Source organism: Alosa alosa, chromosome 5 (genome assembly GCF_017589495.1).
Source record: "Alosa alosa isolate M-15738 ecotype Scorff River chromosome 5, AALO_Geno_1.1, whole genome shotgun sequence".
Taxonomy (NCBI): domain Eukaryota; kingdom Metazoa; phylum Chordata; class Actinopteri; order Clupeiformes; family Clupeidae; genus Alosa; species Alosa alosa.
This window is the reverse complement of record NC_063193.1, coordinates 22,863,260-22,882,357: the sequence shown is the minus strand read 5'-3', so window position 1 is coordinate 22,882,357 and position 19,098 is coordinate 22,863,260. Positions and strand designations below refer to the sequence as shown.

Genomic DNA, 19,098 nt, shown 5'->3' with positions numbered 1-19,098 from the left:
AAATGAGATGTTATTATCATTGAGACAACAGGGGTATACAAAAAAATCCGATTGTAGCTTACAACAGCCGACTATTTAGGTTAAGTTTATAATGTTGTGGACGGCCACCAAGCGTCTTCTGCCTCACGGCTGCGCGCGCATCTAGTTTTGTTGGTAAACGGGAAACCCGTGTATATAATATAATATAATATAATATAATACAATACAATATAATATAATACAATATAATATAATATATGATAGAGGATAACAACGTTGTGTTAGATAATCCAGAAATCATCTTTTATTTGAAATCCATCTTTACAAAATATAAAAACACACACACTGTACACTTAATCCCTTGATATCGGGCAAGCTCTGAGAAGTAAATACAACTTTAATTGCCTATAGTGCTGATTTGATTACCTGAGAATAATAATCTTTTAAATGCAAGTCACATGCCACAATATTTATCTATACATCCATTAAAGAGTGACATGAAGGAATCTAAATATCAATACAGATCCAGTCACAGTATTAGGCCTACATCTGCTTAAATAAAGAGGTCACTGAAAAAAAGTTTAACTTTTGTTTTGAGGCTTTAAATTTTGTTTTGAGGCTCAATCTTGGATTTGAGTAAAAGCTTTAAAAAGTGTTTAAATAACGGCATATTAATATAAGAAGAGTAAAAGAATAATGAGACTTATACATTCATGGTAGAGGAACTTGTAGCCCACAAGAGTGCTGCAGTCACTTCATCACATTGCTTCTGTACCTTCCCAGACTGCAGCACAACACTTGTTCACGCACGAGAGCAGTCAAAAACAGATACACAATTTGACTTGTCTTGTCCTAATCTAAAAAAAAAAAAAAAAAACACACAGAAATACTAAAAGACCTGAGCACAGAACAGGCATAGACAACAAGTGAAAGGTGAAAGGTCAGAAGTCTTCATGGTCTGTGATCATACTGATTGACCCTCTTCTTCAAGTGGGACATCTTAGCCTTCAGGTACTTGCTCCTCATCTTCTTCATTTGGTATTCTGATGACTACAAAGGGACAGAACAATGAAGAGAAAAGCATTTATATTGAGGTTTTAATGGGTTGAACGTTTGGGCAAAAGGTGGGTCAAAACTGAAAATCTTTTAGAATTTGAGCTGAGAGCAAGGTTTAAAAGCAACAGCAGTTAGATTGGAAATATTTACATACCTTCTTTAGGGTCTTCAGTCTGTTGTATTCATCCATGGCATCCTGTTAACAAAAACAAATTGACCGCCAGTTAGGTTCAAAGTCCTAATCAGGAGGCAAAATTAAGCGAGACAGTAATTTCCCCTGTATAAACCGCATTATGCTGCACAGTGGTGTTCTACGCACATTAAAAAAGACAAAACCAATATTGACCGCACATGTGTATTAACCACAGTGCCAACTAGCTCAAATTATCAGAATCAGATCAGTTATTTAATCAGAATGAAGAAAGGAAACCCATTCCCATGTATAGCCCTCATAGTGGAAGAAATGTTGCATAATCAATACAAAAATCTTAATTAATAGGTGGGATATTACGGTAATACTGTCATTTTGTTTCGGGGTAAATTCTGGGACAGACTATTGTCTGCAGTGTCTGTGTGAAACCCTGATGAAGGCGGTGTGCCGAATTGGCTAATACAAATACTAAAAGAGAAAGGAGTGTGCGGACACTGTTTACCCTTTCAAGAGAGTTCCATTATCAGCATCATAGTTGGCCCCACAAGGCTTCCGTTTTAACATTCCATATGTTATCTTAATGCAGAGGAAGTAGATTGGGAACCAAATAGAACATTCAAGCATTGTTTTTGTTTTTATTGTTGAAAGGGTCTATACTCTCTGTGAAACCCACCAGGAATTGTGGGCTACCCTCCTGCAGTCTGTCCAGCTCTCTGTCCACCTCGGTCACTCCCAGGTTAACATCATCGATCTCCGCTTGAATCCGCTTGTACTCCATGTGGTCCCTATCAAACGCACGCTTATAGTCCAGCCTCTGCTCCTCAGTGACAATAGGAGGGAACTCACTGCAAAACACGGAAGTGAGGGAGAAATAAATATGGGCAGGTGATATGGATGTGTGTGTGTGTGTGTGTGTGTGTGTGTGTGTGTGTGTGTCTCGAGAAATGGAGCCATGCTAAATGTTGTTTGAAAAGCCCTGCTGTATCCCACTGTGTCATCAGATTTCACTTATTATTTGTTTACACATGGTTCAACATCTTTTTTTCCAATTCTATGGGTGACCTAGAATAAGACTTTTTCGAAGCAAGCTGGAAGGGAAACATATCGAAGTATAAGTATATATACTCTTTTGATCCCGTGAGGGAAATTTGGTCTGCATTTATCCCAATCCGTGAATTAGTGAAACACACACATGCATCAACAGCGGCGCTCGGGGAGCAGTGAGGGGTTAGGTGCCTTGCTCAAGGGCACTTCAGCCGTGCCTACTGGTCGGGGTTCGAACCGGCAACCCTCTGGTTACAGGTCCGAAGTGCTAACCAGTAGGCCACGGCTGCCCTAACAATCTCTTCTTACTGGGTAAAATAATGTTCTTCAACCTAAAATATAAAACCTAAAATATACATATCTGAGCTTTCCTCACTCCTACCAAACTATTTCTACATTATCAATCTCCATGAACCCCATTTCTGACCAAACAGACCCTTACCTGTCCAAGTCAAGGTCATCCAGTTCATCCGCAGATTCTGTTCCCATGTCACTGCCCTTCCGCTTGCTCTTCAGGCCACCCAAGGAGCTTGTAATGTCAGAGCTCCTGCAGACACACAGACAAACCCTTTAAATAAACAACACACACATACACCTACAAGTAACTTTGCTACAGTCATTTGGGATCTAAATGGTTAATTGCATGATGTGGATAGTATTCAAATTTGTTCAGTGGTCCTCTGACAACCTGTGAAACAAGCTCTTCCTGTCCAGGTAACAAAACAAATAGCCCAACAAAAGAGCCTATGTAAGATCACACTACTGTAAAAAAAAAGCCACAGGACTAAGTATGTGAGTTTTAAAAGAACTTATATTTGTTGTTTCTTGTTTATTGAATGTTTAGACACCTCTGATGAGACGAGGTCTGTGTAGATGTATAAGTATAAGTATAAGTATAAGTATATATACTCTTTTGATCCCGTGAGGGAAATTTGGTCTCTGCATTTATCCCAATCCGTGAATTAGTGAAACACACTCAGCACACAGTAAACACACAGTGAGGTGAAGCACACACTAATGCCGGCACAGTGAGCTGCCTGCAACAACAGCGGCGCTCGGGGAGCAGTGAGGGGTTAGGTGCCTTGCTCAAGGGCACTTCAGCCGTGCCTACTGGTTGGGGTTTGAACCGGCAACCCTCCAGTAACAAGTCCGAAGCACTAACCAGTAGGCCACGGCTGCCCACATTTGACATTTACATAAAGCTGTCCTGTGTACAGCTGCCCACAGTGTGAATGTGAGGATCAGATATCAGACTCAACTCTCTGCAATATAGTGTGCTCTCTTTTCTTCAAATAAATACTTCTTCTGGTACCTTTTCAAAATAAACAATGAAGTAATTTGTTATCTGCCTATAATCTACATCTAGTATAGTATGGCCCATTATGAACAAATTTTCTGACCACTGTCATTAGACATTTTTTTCAGGCTTTTGGAATGCTTGGTATATCAAAGAAAGACTTTCCCTACCCACATAGTTTTACTTTCATTGTCTACAGCTCAGGTTACCATTATACAAGTGAAGTGGGAAGCCATCTTGTAGAATATTTGATTTTAAACATCAGCTCACCCTGGGAGGTATATGGGTCTCTCCTTATCCATGCCTTCATCCAGGTAGTTTATAGAACCACCAACTTGGTCATTGTAGTCATTCACCAGAGCGTTTGGTTCACCCGATACACTCGTCACCTAGAACCAGGATATAGGAGGGCACTCTATAACTAGGTCTGTTTCTACAGATGCAAAGAACATACAACAAGAACTTACAATGAAATGGATTTAAAACATTTCACTCTCTGTGTACGCCACACATGTCTATAGGGGCAGAAAACTGGTAGAAATGGACACCTGCATGCATTCCACAGAGGAGGCCAACCCTGCCTGTGTGGTAAATAGTTTAAATGAACTCGAAATCTTGACCTGACTATACCGGTTCCCCCACTTTACCCAAGCAGAAACTGACACACATGGACGGTAAAACAGTTGATTACAACTCAATGAGAGGAGAAAAATCAGTGAGGGAGTAGCATAAAGATACACAGACATTACAACAAAGATGGTATGTAAGGTTGAGAGTTAACAAGAGTTTATTTTAGGAAACATTTCCTCTGTTTATCAAAACAACCTTACAACTTTTTTACAAATGAAAAGGCTGTAGGAAACCACACCCAGAAACTGGACATGAAACTACTAACCCCACCCCATCCATCCTGGTATCTCTGCATGTGACATAACCTGATTAAATCAAAAACCAAAACATGTCATGCACTTTCTATCCAAGGTCAAAGTGATTATTTGAATGCTATTTGTCTTGATTTTTGGTAAACTCTTTAAAAAATTTGAATACATTTAATTAAAAGGAACAAGAAAACTTCTCTTCTCAAGGTTGCTTCAGAGTCCACAAGTGTGTTTGATTTCAACATCAACCTTCATCTACAAGTCCCCATGGCAACAGTTGAGAATGAATATTTCACGACAAAAGTCAAGTCAGTGTATTCTACATCCGAACAGGACGTTTCGACAGAGAGGAGGGTCACTCTCCACTCACCCACTCCCCAACACTCTTGGGTCCCGCATCTCGGAGCATCTTGACCTCCTCCCACAGGACGCGGTCCCTGCCATATCTGCGGATCTGCCCGCGAGTCTTCACCGCAAATACCAGCAGGATGATGAGGCCCACGACAATGAGAAAGCCAAGAACAATACCAACGGCCTGAAAGAGAAGGTGGCAGGAATGGTCTTGGAATCAACACAGTTTTTAAGATTAACAATGACATCATGGCCCAAACTTCACCTTGTAAATGTGACATGGCAAATTTTAGAGTGGTGAAACTCAAGGAATGACATGCAGGAAACACTTATACAAACAATGATGATGATCAAAGGACAATTCATAGGCAAGTTAATGTAGAAGGAATGCATTTTCACATGTTGTGATTTATGAAATTACAAGAAAAGATGAACTACTGAATTGTGCAAAATCTCAATTTCATAAACACAAAATGACCATGTGAATTATGCAGAGCCGTTATGTTCAACCTGTACAAATACACACTGGCCATTCATTACAGTGACAGATTATCATCACTACACACTCACCTCCTGTGGCTCCACCACACAATAGTGATACAGGTACTGGTTGATGAAGATGCCCGAGGCCTGCTGTTGGTTTTGGAACTGGGAACACATCATTTGGATCTGGCTGTACATTATAGACCCTGACGTCTGGGCCTGTGGGTTAACAGCCACCATGTAGACAATAGTGGCAATGAGCATCAAAAGAGCCAGGATGGCCGAAATGATGGTGGACGCCAAGTAAAATTTGGGTGATTGTGAGGTGCTCTGGCGTGACACCACCAGGATGAGGATGATGAGCACAGCGATGAAGGTGATGGCTGCTATCGCAATGATGAAGCCCTTGCCTGATTTGGGATCCATGTACCCACTCCCACCATAGCCATAGCCTCCTGTGCCTGATCCCCCACCAAAAGAACCCCCACCATAAGTGCCTCCCCCACCATAGCTTCCTCCATAGCCCCCCGCCATACATCCCACCACCTCCCAACCCTGTTCCAAGGCCTCCCATGCCCATGGCAGACATGTCATAGTCCCAGACCAGTGTGGAGGCCACACAGGCAAACACAGCCACACACATAATGATGATGATGATGGAGATGATCTTCATCACACCAGGTGGGGAAGTCCAGCGGTAAAAGTGCAGGAGCTTCTCTTCGTAAGAGAAGGTGTGCTGCGATCGGTTCCGGTGGCCATGTCTGCAGACAAAAGGAGGATTTGTATTCTACAGCGATCACACCCATACAAATATCTATAATTCTACATCTGCTGCTCATTATCGTGTAGGCTAAATAATAATAATAATAATAATAATAATAATAATAATAATAATAAATGTTTCTTTTATATAGCGCCTTTCTCAAACCAAAGGTCGCTTTACATAGTAGGAAGGCAGGGAAACACAATAACAAAAACAAAACAATACAACAAAGACAAGTTATCTGTATGGAGCTATGTGTTTGGTGTGGAGGAGAAGTGATTATTAAACAGAAAGGTCTTGAGATGTGCTTTGAAGAAAAGAAGAGAAGGACAGGCACAAAGAAGTTCCAGAGTTTGGGGGCCAAGGCACTAAAGGACCTGCCACCCAGGGTGGAGAGTCTGGAGTAAATGCTTTTACTATTATGTTTCAGTTTCTGAGCATGTCAAACTGTAAACTGTAAATTGGAATAAAAGTTTATGAAATCAAGCTATATTCAGATATATGAAACAATGCAAGAAATGAAAATTTCTCTGCCTTACATTCTCATAATGGAAGCAAATGATATCGTACATAAATAGGTCAGCAAAAGCACTTGAGCTTGGTATGACACCCTACCTGTTGCTTCCATAGGGAGGCGAGCTACTCTGCTTATTTGACGGCATTGTGCTGGATCCTCACTCTTATCAAAGTTTCACATTTGCTGTAAAGGGTGGAAATGTAGAATGAAGATAAAACAATCCATATGTAGGCCTACAGACAAAAAAACAACGATTACAGCAGTCTATAGCCTACAAATAATCAACATCTAGTCACTAACAAAAAATAATTTGAAAATAATAATGAAAATAGAAATGACAACGTGTATTTGTGACGGTAGGCCTATGTTATATAGGCAACCATAATTAAGGAGTTATGAGAATTGGGGACATATTCCGGAGAGGTCTATTGATGCTTGAAGAAAAAAAATCTTGAGATAGTATCGTGTGTTCAGGTGGGCCTATCCCCTTTAATACCGCCTATAAGCCACGCACCTTCTTAAAATGTTAAAAATAAAGAAATAAATAAAACTTTAAAATCTTAAAACCATAGGCTATATTTTTCGATGGCTTTTTGAAGAAGCCTACACCTCGAGACAAAAGGCACTTGGAAAACGAGGAAACACGATAAAAACACCAAAAATATGACCTCCCATTTACAACAGAAAGCACATCAAGCAAATTTACTAAGAATACTACACTTTGCATGAACAGATAAGCCTAAACTAGCCTACTACATAAACAAAAAAAGGCGACTCACCTGCTCCACTGAGGTGTTGCTGTAGTCTGAAAAACAACAACTTGTCCTCTATCCCCAAGGATGACACATTATGCTAATAATGTTAGACACACCTGTCCGCATCCTCCCTCTCGATACAGGTGGACATGCTCCGCCCCGAAGCTTCGCCCAGAAAGCGGACACTGTTTTGAAAGACGCCATCATTCAAGTAGCCTACATAAAAGTACTCCAACAGGTTCAACTGCTCCAGTCATGTCATACCAGGAAGCTCTTTTGTTTCCCCCAATTCACCTGTCTGCCTCTCATAAGTTCACAAAAGGAACAGTGAAACAGATATGCAATTGGTTTATCAAATAGGCTTATATTTATTAATAAGGCCTACATGAAAACTCGTAAAAACATAAAAAAAAAGGGTAAATTAATTTAATGTCATCATCATTCATTATTTCAATTAAAGGTATGCCTTTTAAAAAAGATTCTAATGTGAGACAAAGAGAGAAAAGATACAGACATGAGGTTTGCTTTGCATTGGAACACTTAACATTTATATACATTTATATATGATATTGTTGTCTATTTAATAAGAGTGGACTTCAACAGATCAACATTATAGAGTTCTACCTTGATCTGCACTTACCTTCGTTCCACCTCGAGCTCTCCCGGATACAGCGTGTGACGTCATCCACTCCACAATCGCAAGGCTTCAAACCCAACACACATTGATGCCTTTTTTGTGATCTCTGGTGACTTCAATCACATAACACTGGATTCCACACTCACGAATTTCTACCAGTTTGTTGACTGCCCTACAAGGAAAAACAGGACAATAGACCTCATGTATGCAAACCCCCTGAGGGGGATGCATACAGTGCAAACCCCCTTCCCCCACTGGGAAAGTCAGACCACAACCTCATTCATCTCCAGCCAATGTACAAGCCCAAAGTACAGAGGCTACCAGTTGCCACACGCACCTTCAGAAAGTGGACACTAGAAGCGGATGAGGCTCTGAGAGACTGCTTCAAGTGCATTGACTGGAGTGTGTTACAGGATGGAGAGGACTTAGAGGAGGTCACACAGTGCACAACTGACTACCTGAACTTCTGTATGGACATTGTTGTTCCCACCAGAACTGTACGCTGCTTTCCCAACAACAAGCCTTGGATAACCAGCAATGTCAAGACGGTGGAACAGAAGTTGCAGGAAAACAACATGAAGGAGGCATGGGACGGCATGAAGATTATCACTGGCCTGAAGATTATCACTGGCCTGAAGAAGAACAGCAGCTCTGTGGATGGGGACCTGGACAGGGAGAACCAGTTGAACCACTTCTACAACATGACTCTGACACGGCGCTTGTTTCCGTGCCTGCCCTACCACCACCTCATCCCGGTGACGACCTACGACCTAAGCCGGTGACCACCATCACCCCTGCCCCCGCCTGAGGCCTCATTGCCTGTGCCTGTTGAGGTGTCCACGACTCTGAATGTATCTGCAGGAACGGGCAGGAGGAGGAGTACAGGAGCCTGGTGGAGGACTTTGTGCAATGGTGCAAACTCAATCATCTTCAACTCAACACTTCAAAGACCAAGGAGATGGTGGTGGATTTCCGCAGGTCTAAGCCCACTCTGCTACCAGTCCCCATTGATGGGGTCAACGTGGAGGTGGTAAGCGCCTACAAGTATCTGGGTCTCCACCTGGACAATAAACTGGACTGGTCAGCCAACACTGACGCACTCTACAAGAAAGGGCAGAGCAGGCTGTACTTCCTGAGGAGGCTGCGGTCCTTCAATGTGTGCAGCAAGCTCCTCAGTCTGTTGTTGCCAGCGTCCTCTTCTATGCAGTGGTATGCTCGGGAGGAAGCACAAAGAAGGATGCGGGGTGAATTGACAGGCTGGTAAGGAAAGCTGGCTCTGTAGTGGGAGCTGAACTAGAGTGCATCACTTCAATATCTGACAAAAGGACCCTAAACAAACGGATCAACATCTTGGACAATGAGTGTCACCCACTCCACAGCACTATTGTTAAGCAGAAGAGCCTGATCAGCTGGAGACTTCGCTCACTGCCTTGCACAACAGACAGACTGAGGAAGTTTGTCCCCAGGGCCATTGAACTGTTCAATGCTTCACTTAAGGCAAGAGGAGAGATAGACTTCTCTGCATAGTCTGTCTGCCTCTTCACCCCCTCCATGTTTGGATACTGTCTGTCCACTAGCCACTTTTTACCACCGTCTTTCTGCCTCACTGTTTGCGTGCTATATTAGCACATATGCATAACCCCTCCCTCCATGCCACAGCTGAACTGTGGCCACACTTATACCTTTTCTTTATATAGTTATATATATATAGATATATAGACTTTATTCTTGCACTGTTGGACTTACTCATTTGCACTATTACCATGACACTCACTCACACAGAGCACCTTACGTTACTATGCAGAGAATCACAGGCTCAGTCATTGATTTGATTAATCACCCACTATGTGGATACTGTTTTTAGAATTGATTTAGATTAAGTGTTAGTTAGTATAATTTGTATTTTAGTATATTCTTTATCTTCTACTGTCCTTATTGTTTAGTTGTGTTTTTTATATTATATACTTTGAATTACTTTTTCTGCTGTAAGTGAATGTTTGTGTGTTGTCTGTATGCTACTGAGACCTTGAATTTTTCCTGGGGATCAATAAAGTATCTATCTATCTATCTACCTTATTTTAACAATCGCATGACCAAAAAAAGCAAGAAAAGACAAGACAGATTTTCATTTTGTTGTTTTATGCAGTAAGACAACTAAAATCCATGCAGAAAGCTATAAGCTACACATTTCAAATAAATCCATCATCTGCACAGACATTTGCATGCCATTTTCCTATTCCTTCAAACTCCTTTTTAACTAAGTACATATAAATACAAAGAACACTTTCTCTCCATCACTAATATGCTTACTGATGAGGAAGAATAAGAACACAAACCTTGACATTTAAAAGGTAAAGCTCATTAATATTACTGAAAACATGGATCATACAATATTTAAGTTCATCCATAATTCCTTGCTAAAAATGGCTGGAAATTATAAACATTCAAAAGCTGGCGTGTTGCGATTGAGCCCTCACATTCGCAAATCAAACACGATTCGTATTTTATCACGGTCCAGGGTCCTATACCTTTTCCAAGCAAAGGCATGCTATCATATGGCATTCAGTGATCAGAAACTGTTGTCCTCATCTATTTGTAGCACCATTCCAAGAAGTGCATCTCTCAGTTGACAGGCAGGCAGATGCTTTCATCTGAGTCAATGAGGCTGGAATCTGGGCAAGCCATGACCATCCGCTGCTAACTTATTCCATTCTGAAGGCACTCCACTGTGTTTCCTTGCTAAGCTGTGGCCATTAATGTGTGTTTTAATGTTCATATTCATATATTTTCTGCTTGATGTGAGCCAGCTTGCTCTTGAGATATTCACACCTCTCTTTTTTCTCCAAGAAAGTGGGATCCTGTGGTTAGAGCATAAAAATGATCGTCATAAAATCATGCACAGATGCATGTGTATATGGTGTACACAGTACACATTTAAAGCAAGAAATTAAAATACATTACATGGACACAATTGTAGAAGTATATAAATAACCCCAAAACAATATTTGACTAAAACTCAACATATGGACTTCAGTGGCTTATTGCTTTTCTTAAAAGGTTACCACACCTGGAAAGATTTCACGAACGGCACCGAGAAATTTAACGATTTATTCATAATCATTCTTCTGCCAAAAAATAATATTCCCTCTATTAGAATGGTTGCCAAGCAATGTTGAGACTCTAACTTTTGTATCAATTTGTGGTAGTGCAGTGATATAGAATGAAATGTGGTCAACATGTGGGGTTGTGCTGGGTTTTTCAGAACAATAATTAGAGTGTTATGCACAAATGCCACAACAAAAAATCTGAACTTATGAAACTGAAAACTAGGAATTTGGTTGTGAACGTGCCAGGCAGACAAGATGCAGAGGGGGAATTCTGTTCAGGTGCATACTGAAATGGGAGTGGAGACACCGGAAACTCCCAGCAGACACTTCAGACATATTGTTATGTTAGAAACAACATATTAAGAGGCCACTACCACTCACCATTTTTTTCCTCTGATACTCTTGAATAACGGCATCGACACGCTCCTTCTCCTGATGGAGAAACACACAATACAATATACCTTGAGTCTGTGCTTGCTCTGTATATAACTACCAGTAAATACTAAATAGCTGCCATTGATTATGTTAAGGGTCACCAAGAGGTACATCAGGTACCATTTGGCTGGTAGGACGGATGTTCTGCATCATGTTGTCCATCTCATCAAACTTCTTGATCAGGACTTCAACCTCAGCGTGTAGCTCCCTGTACTCTGCGTACTGGTCATTGAACACTGCCTTATAGTTGTCTCGCTCCTCATCCGAGTAAATAGAGGGGTATTTCCTGTATGTGTATAATGAAAGAGAGAGAAAGAAAGAGGAGAAAAACAGGGAAAGGCAAACTGAAAAAGGTAGGAGTAAAGACATCAAGTATATACTTCTAAAATGAATACTTCTGAAATTGAATTCAAATTAGATCCTATAACTTACGCCACATAATCTGGAATTATCACAGGTTTGGGAATGTGTCCGGCTGGAATGTGACCCCGGATGATCTCCGGCTCTAGTGTGGGTCCGGGAGACAGTGATCGGCCATCAGGCTGAACTGACAGCATAGCTTGCCTCACTGGTTCAGAAACACTGGAGCCTGGGCCGGTCTGCACACATGAGAACACCAATTAACAGCAGAGATGGACGTTGGAAAATAACTATATGAAGGAAATGGTTTAACATGCATGTACACATGTTGCTTAAAAGAAGAATAGGAATTACCAATCCAAATGGCACTGATGCGGTCGTCTTCATCTGTAAAGGACAAACCAAAAAAACAAGGGAGGGTCATGTTGTTCAGAAATGTCGCCCACTCATAAAAAAACACACACAACAATGATTCACTGAGCAACTTAAAAACAAAGCAAGGCATCTGTTTTTTTATACAACACATTGACATTTAAAAGTGAAGTCCTAGATCATAATCATTCAAATAAATTATCCACATGTTCTACTAGTTATGAGTGTACACACTCAAAAACACTCCAGGGTTTGTTTACAATCCCGTTTCTGTGAATGGAAAACAAAGTGGCACAGACCGAGTCATACCATCACAGCAAATGTTGCTTCTAAAGCATGAAGAAAGGAGACATTTTTTCTGACTAACTGCTGACCTCATATCAGAATTATTTCAGCAGATATGCACCTTTACCTACAGTAGGGTTTTAGAATGCCTCACCTCTTGTGCTAAGGCCTCACGGCGCATTCGGGCCGCCTCGTGCCTCCATAACTTCAGGCAAACACCAGAACCCACCAGATACACCAACATGTTAACAAAGAGGAAAATAATGGCTGCTGTTTGGCCTGCTTCAGTGCGGCAAAAGGCTGCATTGGGGCCATTGTTGAACACATGGTAGAAGCAGAGGCCCCCCCGGTTAGTGTCATTCACATAGACGACGCCACCAGACATGTACAGCATGCTCAACGCAAAATTGAGGATACACTCTGTGATTGGCCACCAGCTGGAGTCCAGCAGGATGGTGCGGTAGTACATGGTCATGCCCAGTACCAGCAGTATGATGGTCGCCACCCAGGCCAAGCCAGCGATCACAAGGACAAAGGGAGTCTTGGGCCCCGTGTACTGGCTCCCACCCCCATACATGGCACCACCCATACCCCCGATCCCCATTCCGGGCTGGGAGTACCCGAACATGTTGAACCACTCGTTGTCCTTGTGTATGTAGGCACAGACGCAGGCGAAGACGGCCGCTCCAAGCAGCAGCTCCACACAGGCCAGTATGCGCAGCAGCCCAGCCCAGGACTTCATGTAGGAGTAGCGCTGGTGGTACTCCTCCACGCGCTCGCTGTAGGTCATGGCCGAGCGCCCAGACACCCCGGACACCGACTCCACCGGCTCCCCCAACAACATGGCTTCACGCTCTTTTTGGGAAGTGTAGCTACCTCCGGACCCCCCGTAGGGATCAAGGTATGAGCCGGGGGGACCTGGAGAAGGGGGGCAGGAGTTTGGAGGAGAGCATGGCACGCCACCAGAGGTGGTGTTGTTGTCTGGTGCGGCTGAACGGGACGACCAACGCTTACTGCCCCGGAAAAAGTTCTTCACAGAGTCGGGGAGGAAGCGACGGACAGGTTTGATGTCCATGGCATCGTCGTGGTTGTCCTCTGTGTCGCTTGGGTAGAACTCAGATCCAACTGGAGGGTACGCAGGAAGGGGTGGGGGTGGGAGGGGTCTGCACTCAGTGCTAGCTCTGTGTCCCTTGCAAGTGACCCGATGGGCACCTGGTCATAATGTGGTACATCTCTGACCCGGTCAAAGTGAGCATTTGACCCATTCCATGCAGACATGGTGAGTGTTTTTTTTCTCTCCACAGAACCTACGGTGTAAGAATTAACAGTAAATTAGAACTGCTGATAAGATCAGGTGTATGTAATATGAATTTTTCAACAAGTGTCTGCGCCACTTTTCTACAATAATAGCCTATACTAATAGTTTTTAACACAAAGAGGCTTTTTATTGCAAAATTACCTGACTTAGGTAGGCTACCATACCGCCCCTCCCCAACCCACACGCAAAAAACCGTTCATATTCATTAAGTAGCACATTCAATTGTCTACTAAATACGAGGGGTAGGCTATCTGTAAAGGCCTAAACTATCTAATGTGAGAGTCGGCTACAATTCAGAGAAAGAACTCAAACATAGTTACCTTCCTCAGTAGGCTAAGCTTTGTGCTGCTCTGAGGTCCGCAAATGGCTGTTTCACCGCACCTGCAGACCAAGATGATCCCAGTCTGAACAAGAAAAAAAAAACTTATATTCACGTTTCTGTGTAACATTATTGGATATATGTTAGACAATGTTTTTAAAACTAGACATACACCAAAAGTCTCTACTAAGTATATATCGACAAGAAACCTGAATAAACAAAACGGATGCTCTGGAAAAGACTACGAGTTTCGACGGATTGTCAGGCTACTTCTGTCTAGACCTATTCTAATTATGTGTACAGGTGTTACTGTTCTCAATGCCCGAAGAGTTGTGACCCTCGTCGACTGTTTTCGTTGACAATTAAATTCAAAATGTAGTCTACTCACCTGTGTCAGATAAAAACCCTTTTACCTTGCATGCAATTACCTTCCACCACAAACGTTAGCGCGCCGGGGGTTGTCTCTTCTATAAGTCCATCCCTAAAGATGACGTCTTTGTTCAACCTGTCTGACCGGTATGAATTCAAACGCGAAATGCCTAATAAATATACAATAAACACTAGGCTACACAATAATCATATAGCTTATTAACAATAATGATGTTTGAAAATGGTAACTTACAGACATACTTTTTAACCACGATATAGGAAATTTAGTGTATCACAAAGATAAGGGGGAACTTATTCAGCATTCGTTTTTATTTGTAGTCTACTCAGAGCCAATAGACTGTCTGTTCATTTCATTACTGATAGGCCTACTGATGACATCCATCTAACCAACCATTCAGGCCGAACAACTGCATATCTTGATTTTCATATAAACTGCAGGACCAGTAGACATGGGCATCATCATTGTATTAAATTGTAGAGTTCTGCCTTTAGCAATACAGTTTTGTACAATAATAGACTATGCATTAAACATTTGTTCTAACACACTAAGGCTATATAAGGCCTGAGTGAACAAACTTGAGTCAAAACTCCTATTCCTTCTATTTGTCATGAAGATCGGGACAGTTAAGTCAGATTATTGTCTTGGAAACTACTTTCAAACTTAAAACCTTAACTGGAATATAAGTGCCAAATTACAATAGTCTTGTTCAATCTTTTACTTATCCAAACAATCACCACGTTTCTTACAAAAACCTCACACAAACATCCTACGTGTGTAAGGTGCTGTGTACACTATAAAAATAAAACTGTAATTTCTGTCGGCCACTCAAGCCTCAGACACCTTGTGATACTTCTACCAAGTGCAGTGTAACAGATAAAGCCTCTCTGCACTCGTGCATTTAAACAGCTGTGTGGATGGAGAAGTATTGCGGCATCTGCCAAATACAGTCCGAACAGCTGGGGTCAGAGATCTGTTTAGTTATTGTCCTTTATCCACTGTTCTATCCACTGTGAAATTTGATCCAGGTTCCTCTCCAGGTCCTCTGGCTCATTGCTAGGCAACTGGTGAACAATCTCTGGCTTGTAGGCTTCCATGGCCTCCTCGTAGATGGTCTGGAAGATCTCACATTGGACATTGTCCTGAAGTTTCTTTCCCGTGTATCCCCTAGCAAAGAGTTTACATTAGTTCACCACCATTAGATCCTATTTTTCTTTTGTGTGAGTATTGTTTGGATATCATGCAATTAAATTGTAGGATGTGGCCACAAACACATTCTTGTTTAAGTTAATATATCAAGTCAAGTCCATTTTTATTTCTATAGCACATTTACAGACGGCTGAGCCGCACCAAAGTGTTTCACAATAAAGTGCTTAAGCACAATAAACAAAGAAATGACCTAAGGCAATATCACATTTCCATACTGATCATATAGGCCATACATGGTTCAGTTTACAAAAACAAAAATGCCTTTAATTAAGAGACCATAAATCTCCTCCAATGACAGTGATGGGAAGTAGTTGCACTCAAGAGGAAGAGGAAGACAACAAAACTTCCTTACATCTCAATTTCTAACTAATTATATTCTGTAATGTAGCATGCAAAGGTGTTTAGACATTTCACTTCCATTCTTGATAAATGATTGCAATGGTAAGTCAGTATCAGGTCTAGTGTTCATGTAATGTTGGCCAAATAAAACATGGAATCCTGTAATTTAAAGGAAATGACTGCTATAATATGCAAGATGGTAAAAACAGGCATATTATGTAATTTACAGTATACTCCATAGTAGGGATGTAACGGTATGAAAATTTTGGTCACTATAACTGTGAGGTTAAATTATCACGGTTTTCGTTATTATCGCGGTATTTTTAAGTGTGTTCAATATGTTCAGAAAGCACTAATAGGCTTACACAAGCTGAAATAGTTTCAAAAAGTGTGACAGCATTTACTATATTACAAAATAGGCAAAACCTTATCAAAAGTGCAACATTTAAACAGGGACGCTGGAACTTGTTTTCACCTGGGGGTGCTCATAGAGGGGGTGCTGAGGGAGGGTAAAAATTGTTACTGAGGAGATTCTTTTATTTTGGTGCATTTTAAGGTGGCCTATTGCTACTGGAGAAGGGCATATTTTCATTCACATTCATAGGCCTACATCCTGACCGCACAAACAAACCTGGCTGAGCTGAGCATTCTTAATACATAGCATAGCGTTACCGTGGCATTGTGTGTTGTCCACTCCCATTCACTTTTTCCTTGGTCATGTTTAATTGGCTTTGTGCCACAGTTAAATCCATCAAGTAGATAACAGAATCAGTAGGGTACCAGTTTTGTTTCAGGCCTACTGTATGTCAAAAGCAGGCTTGGATGAAGCTGGGAAGGATTAAACACACGGTTTCCACACCGTGGTAATCATCCGTGGTAATCATGATATTTGAAATAAAAACGGTAATTGTTATCGTCAACATTTTTATCGCGGTTTACCATTATACCGGTAATCGTTACATCCCTACTCCACAGAGGCACAATTTAAATGAGGGATATCCCAAATGTATGTGCTTGTTTATCATCAAGTACAGAAAGATCTTGACCAAAACAGATTTTCTGCTCACCTGCCTTCCAGTCGGTTATACAAACTTGTGTTGTCTGTGCGAAGAACAAAAACAATGTCGAACCATCGCTCAGGGAAAAAGTCGCAGCCATGGTAATCCACTATAACACCTCCTTCTCCCATCTTATCTTCTAATTCATCCACCACCTAAGCTCACCACAGACAGACAAACACATCACAAATACAGGTTTCAGGTTTTCAACCTTTTCAGGTTGTAACAGATGCATATGTAAACCAGTAATTGAAAATAATTTTCAGGCACATACTCGGTCCTCGTCTAACACTGGACACTGGTATTCGTCATCAAATCCATCAAACAGCTGTCCTAAAGAAATAGAAATTCGGTGTTAGCTGTATTCCAATTCCAACTCTGTGTCAAATCAGAGAAAGTTGTTACTGCACCATCTAAGATTTTGTTCAAACCCATCAAGATTGGGTCCTAAAATCAAGGCCTGTAAAATATTTGTATTACTTCAGTTTGATAGCCTGAATAAAACACATTATCTGTGAAGCAATATTTGGGAATGAATATTTTTTAAAAGTATTACTCATAGCCAGGCCAAATTTTGTAGGATGGAAGACAAAAATGTACTCAAAAAATTAACCATCAGAGGTGTATTGTATTGCATGCTCATTGATTTGATACAAGGCCCCAGATTTGGACAAAAGTACAAAAAGAGTGACATTAAGGGTTTTGTAAACTTGTTTTGTATGCACATTTGTTATTAATGTTCTTTAAATACAATATTTCCTTACAATATTAAAGGATAAAACAAGGTAAGGTTGCTATTTCTGTCATGTTAAAAAGGGGTAGTTATCTATGTGGCTCAATAAGAAAAAGTAGCTCAATCATGGACATTTACCGGTAGTATACACAGACATGAATAAGACTTTTTAAGATATTAATGTCTAAACATGGGTCCCAAGATAAAGCATTTTAGAGTGTAAAAATTAAAAGGCAAAGAAAATACGAAAACATTGGACAATTGAACAAAAATTGTGTGCAGGTCTTCATTTTAGGACTAAAACATTAGGTACAAAAATCAGAGATGGTGCAGAAACCCTTTTCCTGGACTCTGTCTGATTTGATATGGAATGGTCCACCCATGTAAACAAATTTGTGCATTCCAGCAGGTTTACCTTCTTGAGCCAGGTCACCTACATTGATGTATGTTAACCCTGTTCTCTGGGCTAGCTCCTTCCCCAAGGTAGTTTTACCAACTCCAGGAGTTCCTAAGGGGAAAAATACAAATTAGACTTAATCCAGAGCAAGCAATCAGTTAATGCATATATTTGATAGCACAAGCTTTGCATTTTAGATTGTGAAGGGTCCCCCAGTTATGTTCACATTTTCAATAACCTAGATAGATAGATAGATAGATAGATAGATAGATAGATACTTTATTGATCCCAAGGGGAAATTCATTGATTAGGCTAAATTAGACTTCAGAAACTGACGACACAAACATACCAAACAACTGTTAAGAAAATGTAGGTGTACATGTAATATATCTGAATGTACGTGTCCTGGGATTGTAATGTAGTTTGATGTTGGTGATTCATTCTTCCAAATGAAGCATGCAACCATGAGAAAACTTTCAACTGTCTGTAGCAGCTAAGCATCAAGCCTTGGTCAAAAACGCGTAGAGAAGCATAGTGAATACACAATATAGTGCTACCTGAAATACACACAAAAGCTTATATCGCTTTATGTAAATACAGATGATACCCACCACAACTCATGTGATTGCTTTAGTTCCAAGCTATCCTTACCTGTCAGTAGAATATTTGGTCTTTTCATGATTTTCATTCTAGATGGCACACTTTATCAACGGCCTTACAGGCGACTTCTATAACTGACGACTAAAAGTAAGAGAGAACCCACTAAAATCACAAATTCAGGCCAAAAATCAAGTCAAATCATTCCAAATAACAAAACTTCATTCGCATCAGATCACAAAAACGTGCTCTGGAGTGTGCCGCTGTCCT

The 19,098-nt window shown here is 41.0% G+C and overlaps 2 protein-coding genes across 2 annotated transcripts; both read right to left on the bottom strand.

Annotated features, from left to right (window-relative positions):
• Window positions 1-829: 829 nt before the first annotated feature.
• LOC125295255 (MARVEL domain-containing protein 2-like) lies at window positions 830-14,473 on the bottom strand. Its single transcript, XM_048244518.1, is given in 16 exon segments — window positions 830-1,029; window positions 1,190-1,231; window positions 1,860-2,031; window positions 2,673-2,777; window positions 3,798-3,916; window positions 4,776-4,940; window positions 5,327-5,767; window positions 5,769-6,000; window positions 10,681-10,769; window positions 11,400-11,450; window positions 11,574-11,739; window positions 11,886-12,052; window positions 12,168-12,200; window positions 12,625-13,628; window positions 13,631-13,777; window positions 14,109-14,473. Coding segments are annotated over 15 exon segments (3,003 nt in total). The 5' UTR covers window positions 13,749-13,777; window positions 14,109-14,473; the 3' UTR covers window positions 830-930.
• Window positions 14,474-14,785: 312 nt separating this feature from the next.
• Window positions 14,786-19,093, bottom strand: ak6 (adenylate kinase 6). The gene is made up of 5 exons (XM_048243102.1): window positions 18,883-19,093; window positions 18,250-18,342; window positions 17,376-17,434; window positions 17,111-17,256; window positions 14,786-15,662 (listed from the first exon to the last, which is right to left on the bottom strand). The coding sequence occupies exons 1-5, from the start codon at window positions 18,917-18,919 to the stop codon at window positions 15,473-15,475; spliced, it is 525 nt and encodes a 174-aa protein (XP_048099059.1). The 5' UTR covers window positions 18,920-19,093; the 3' UTR covers window positions 14,786-15,472.
• Window positions 19,094-19,098: the final 5 nt, after the last annotated feature.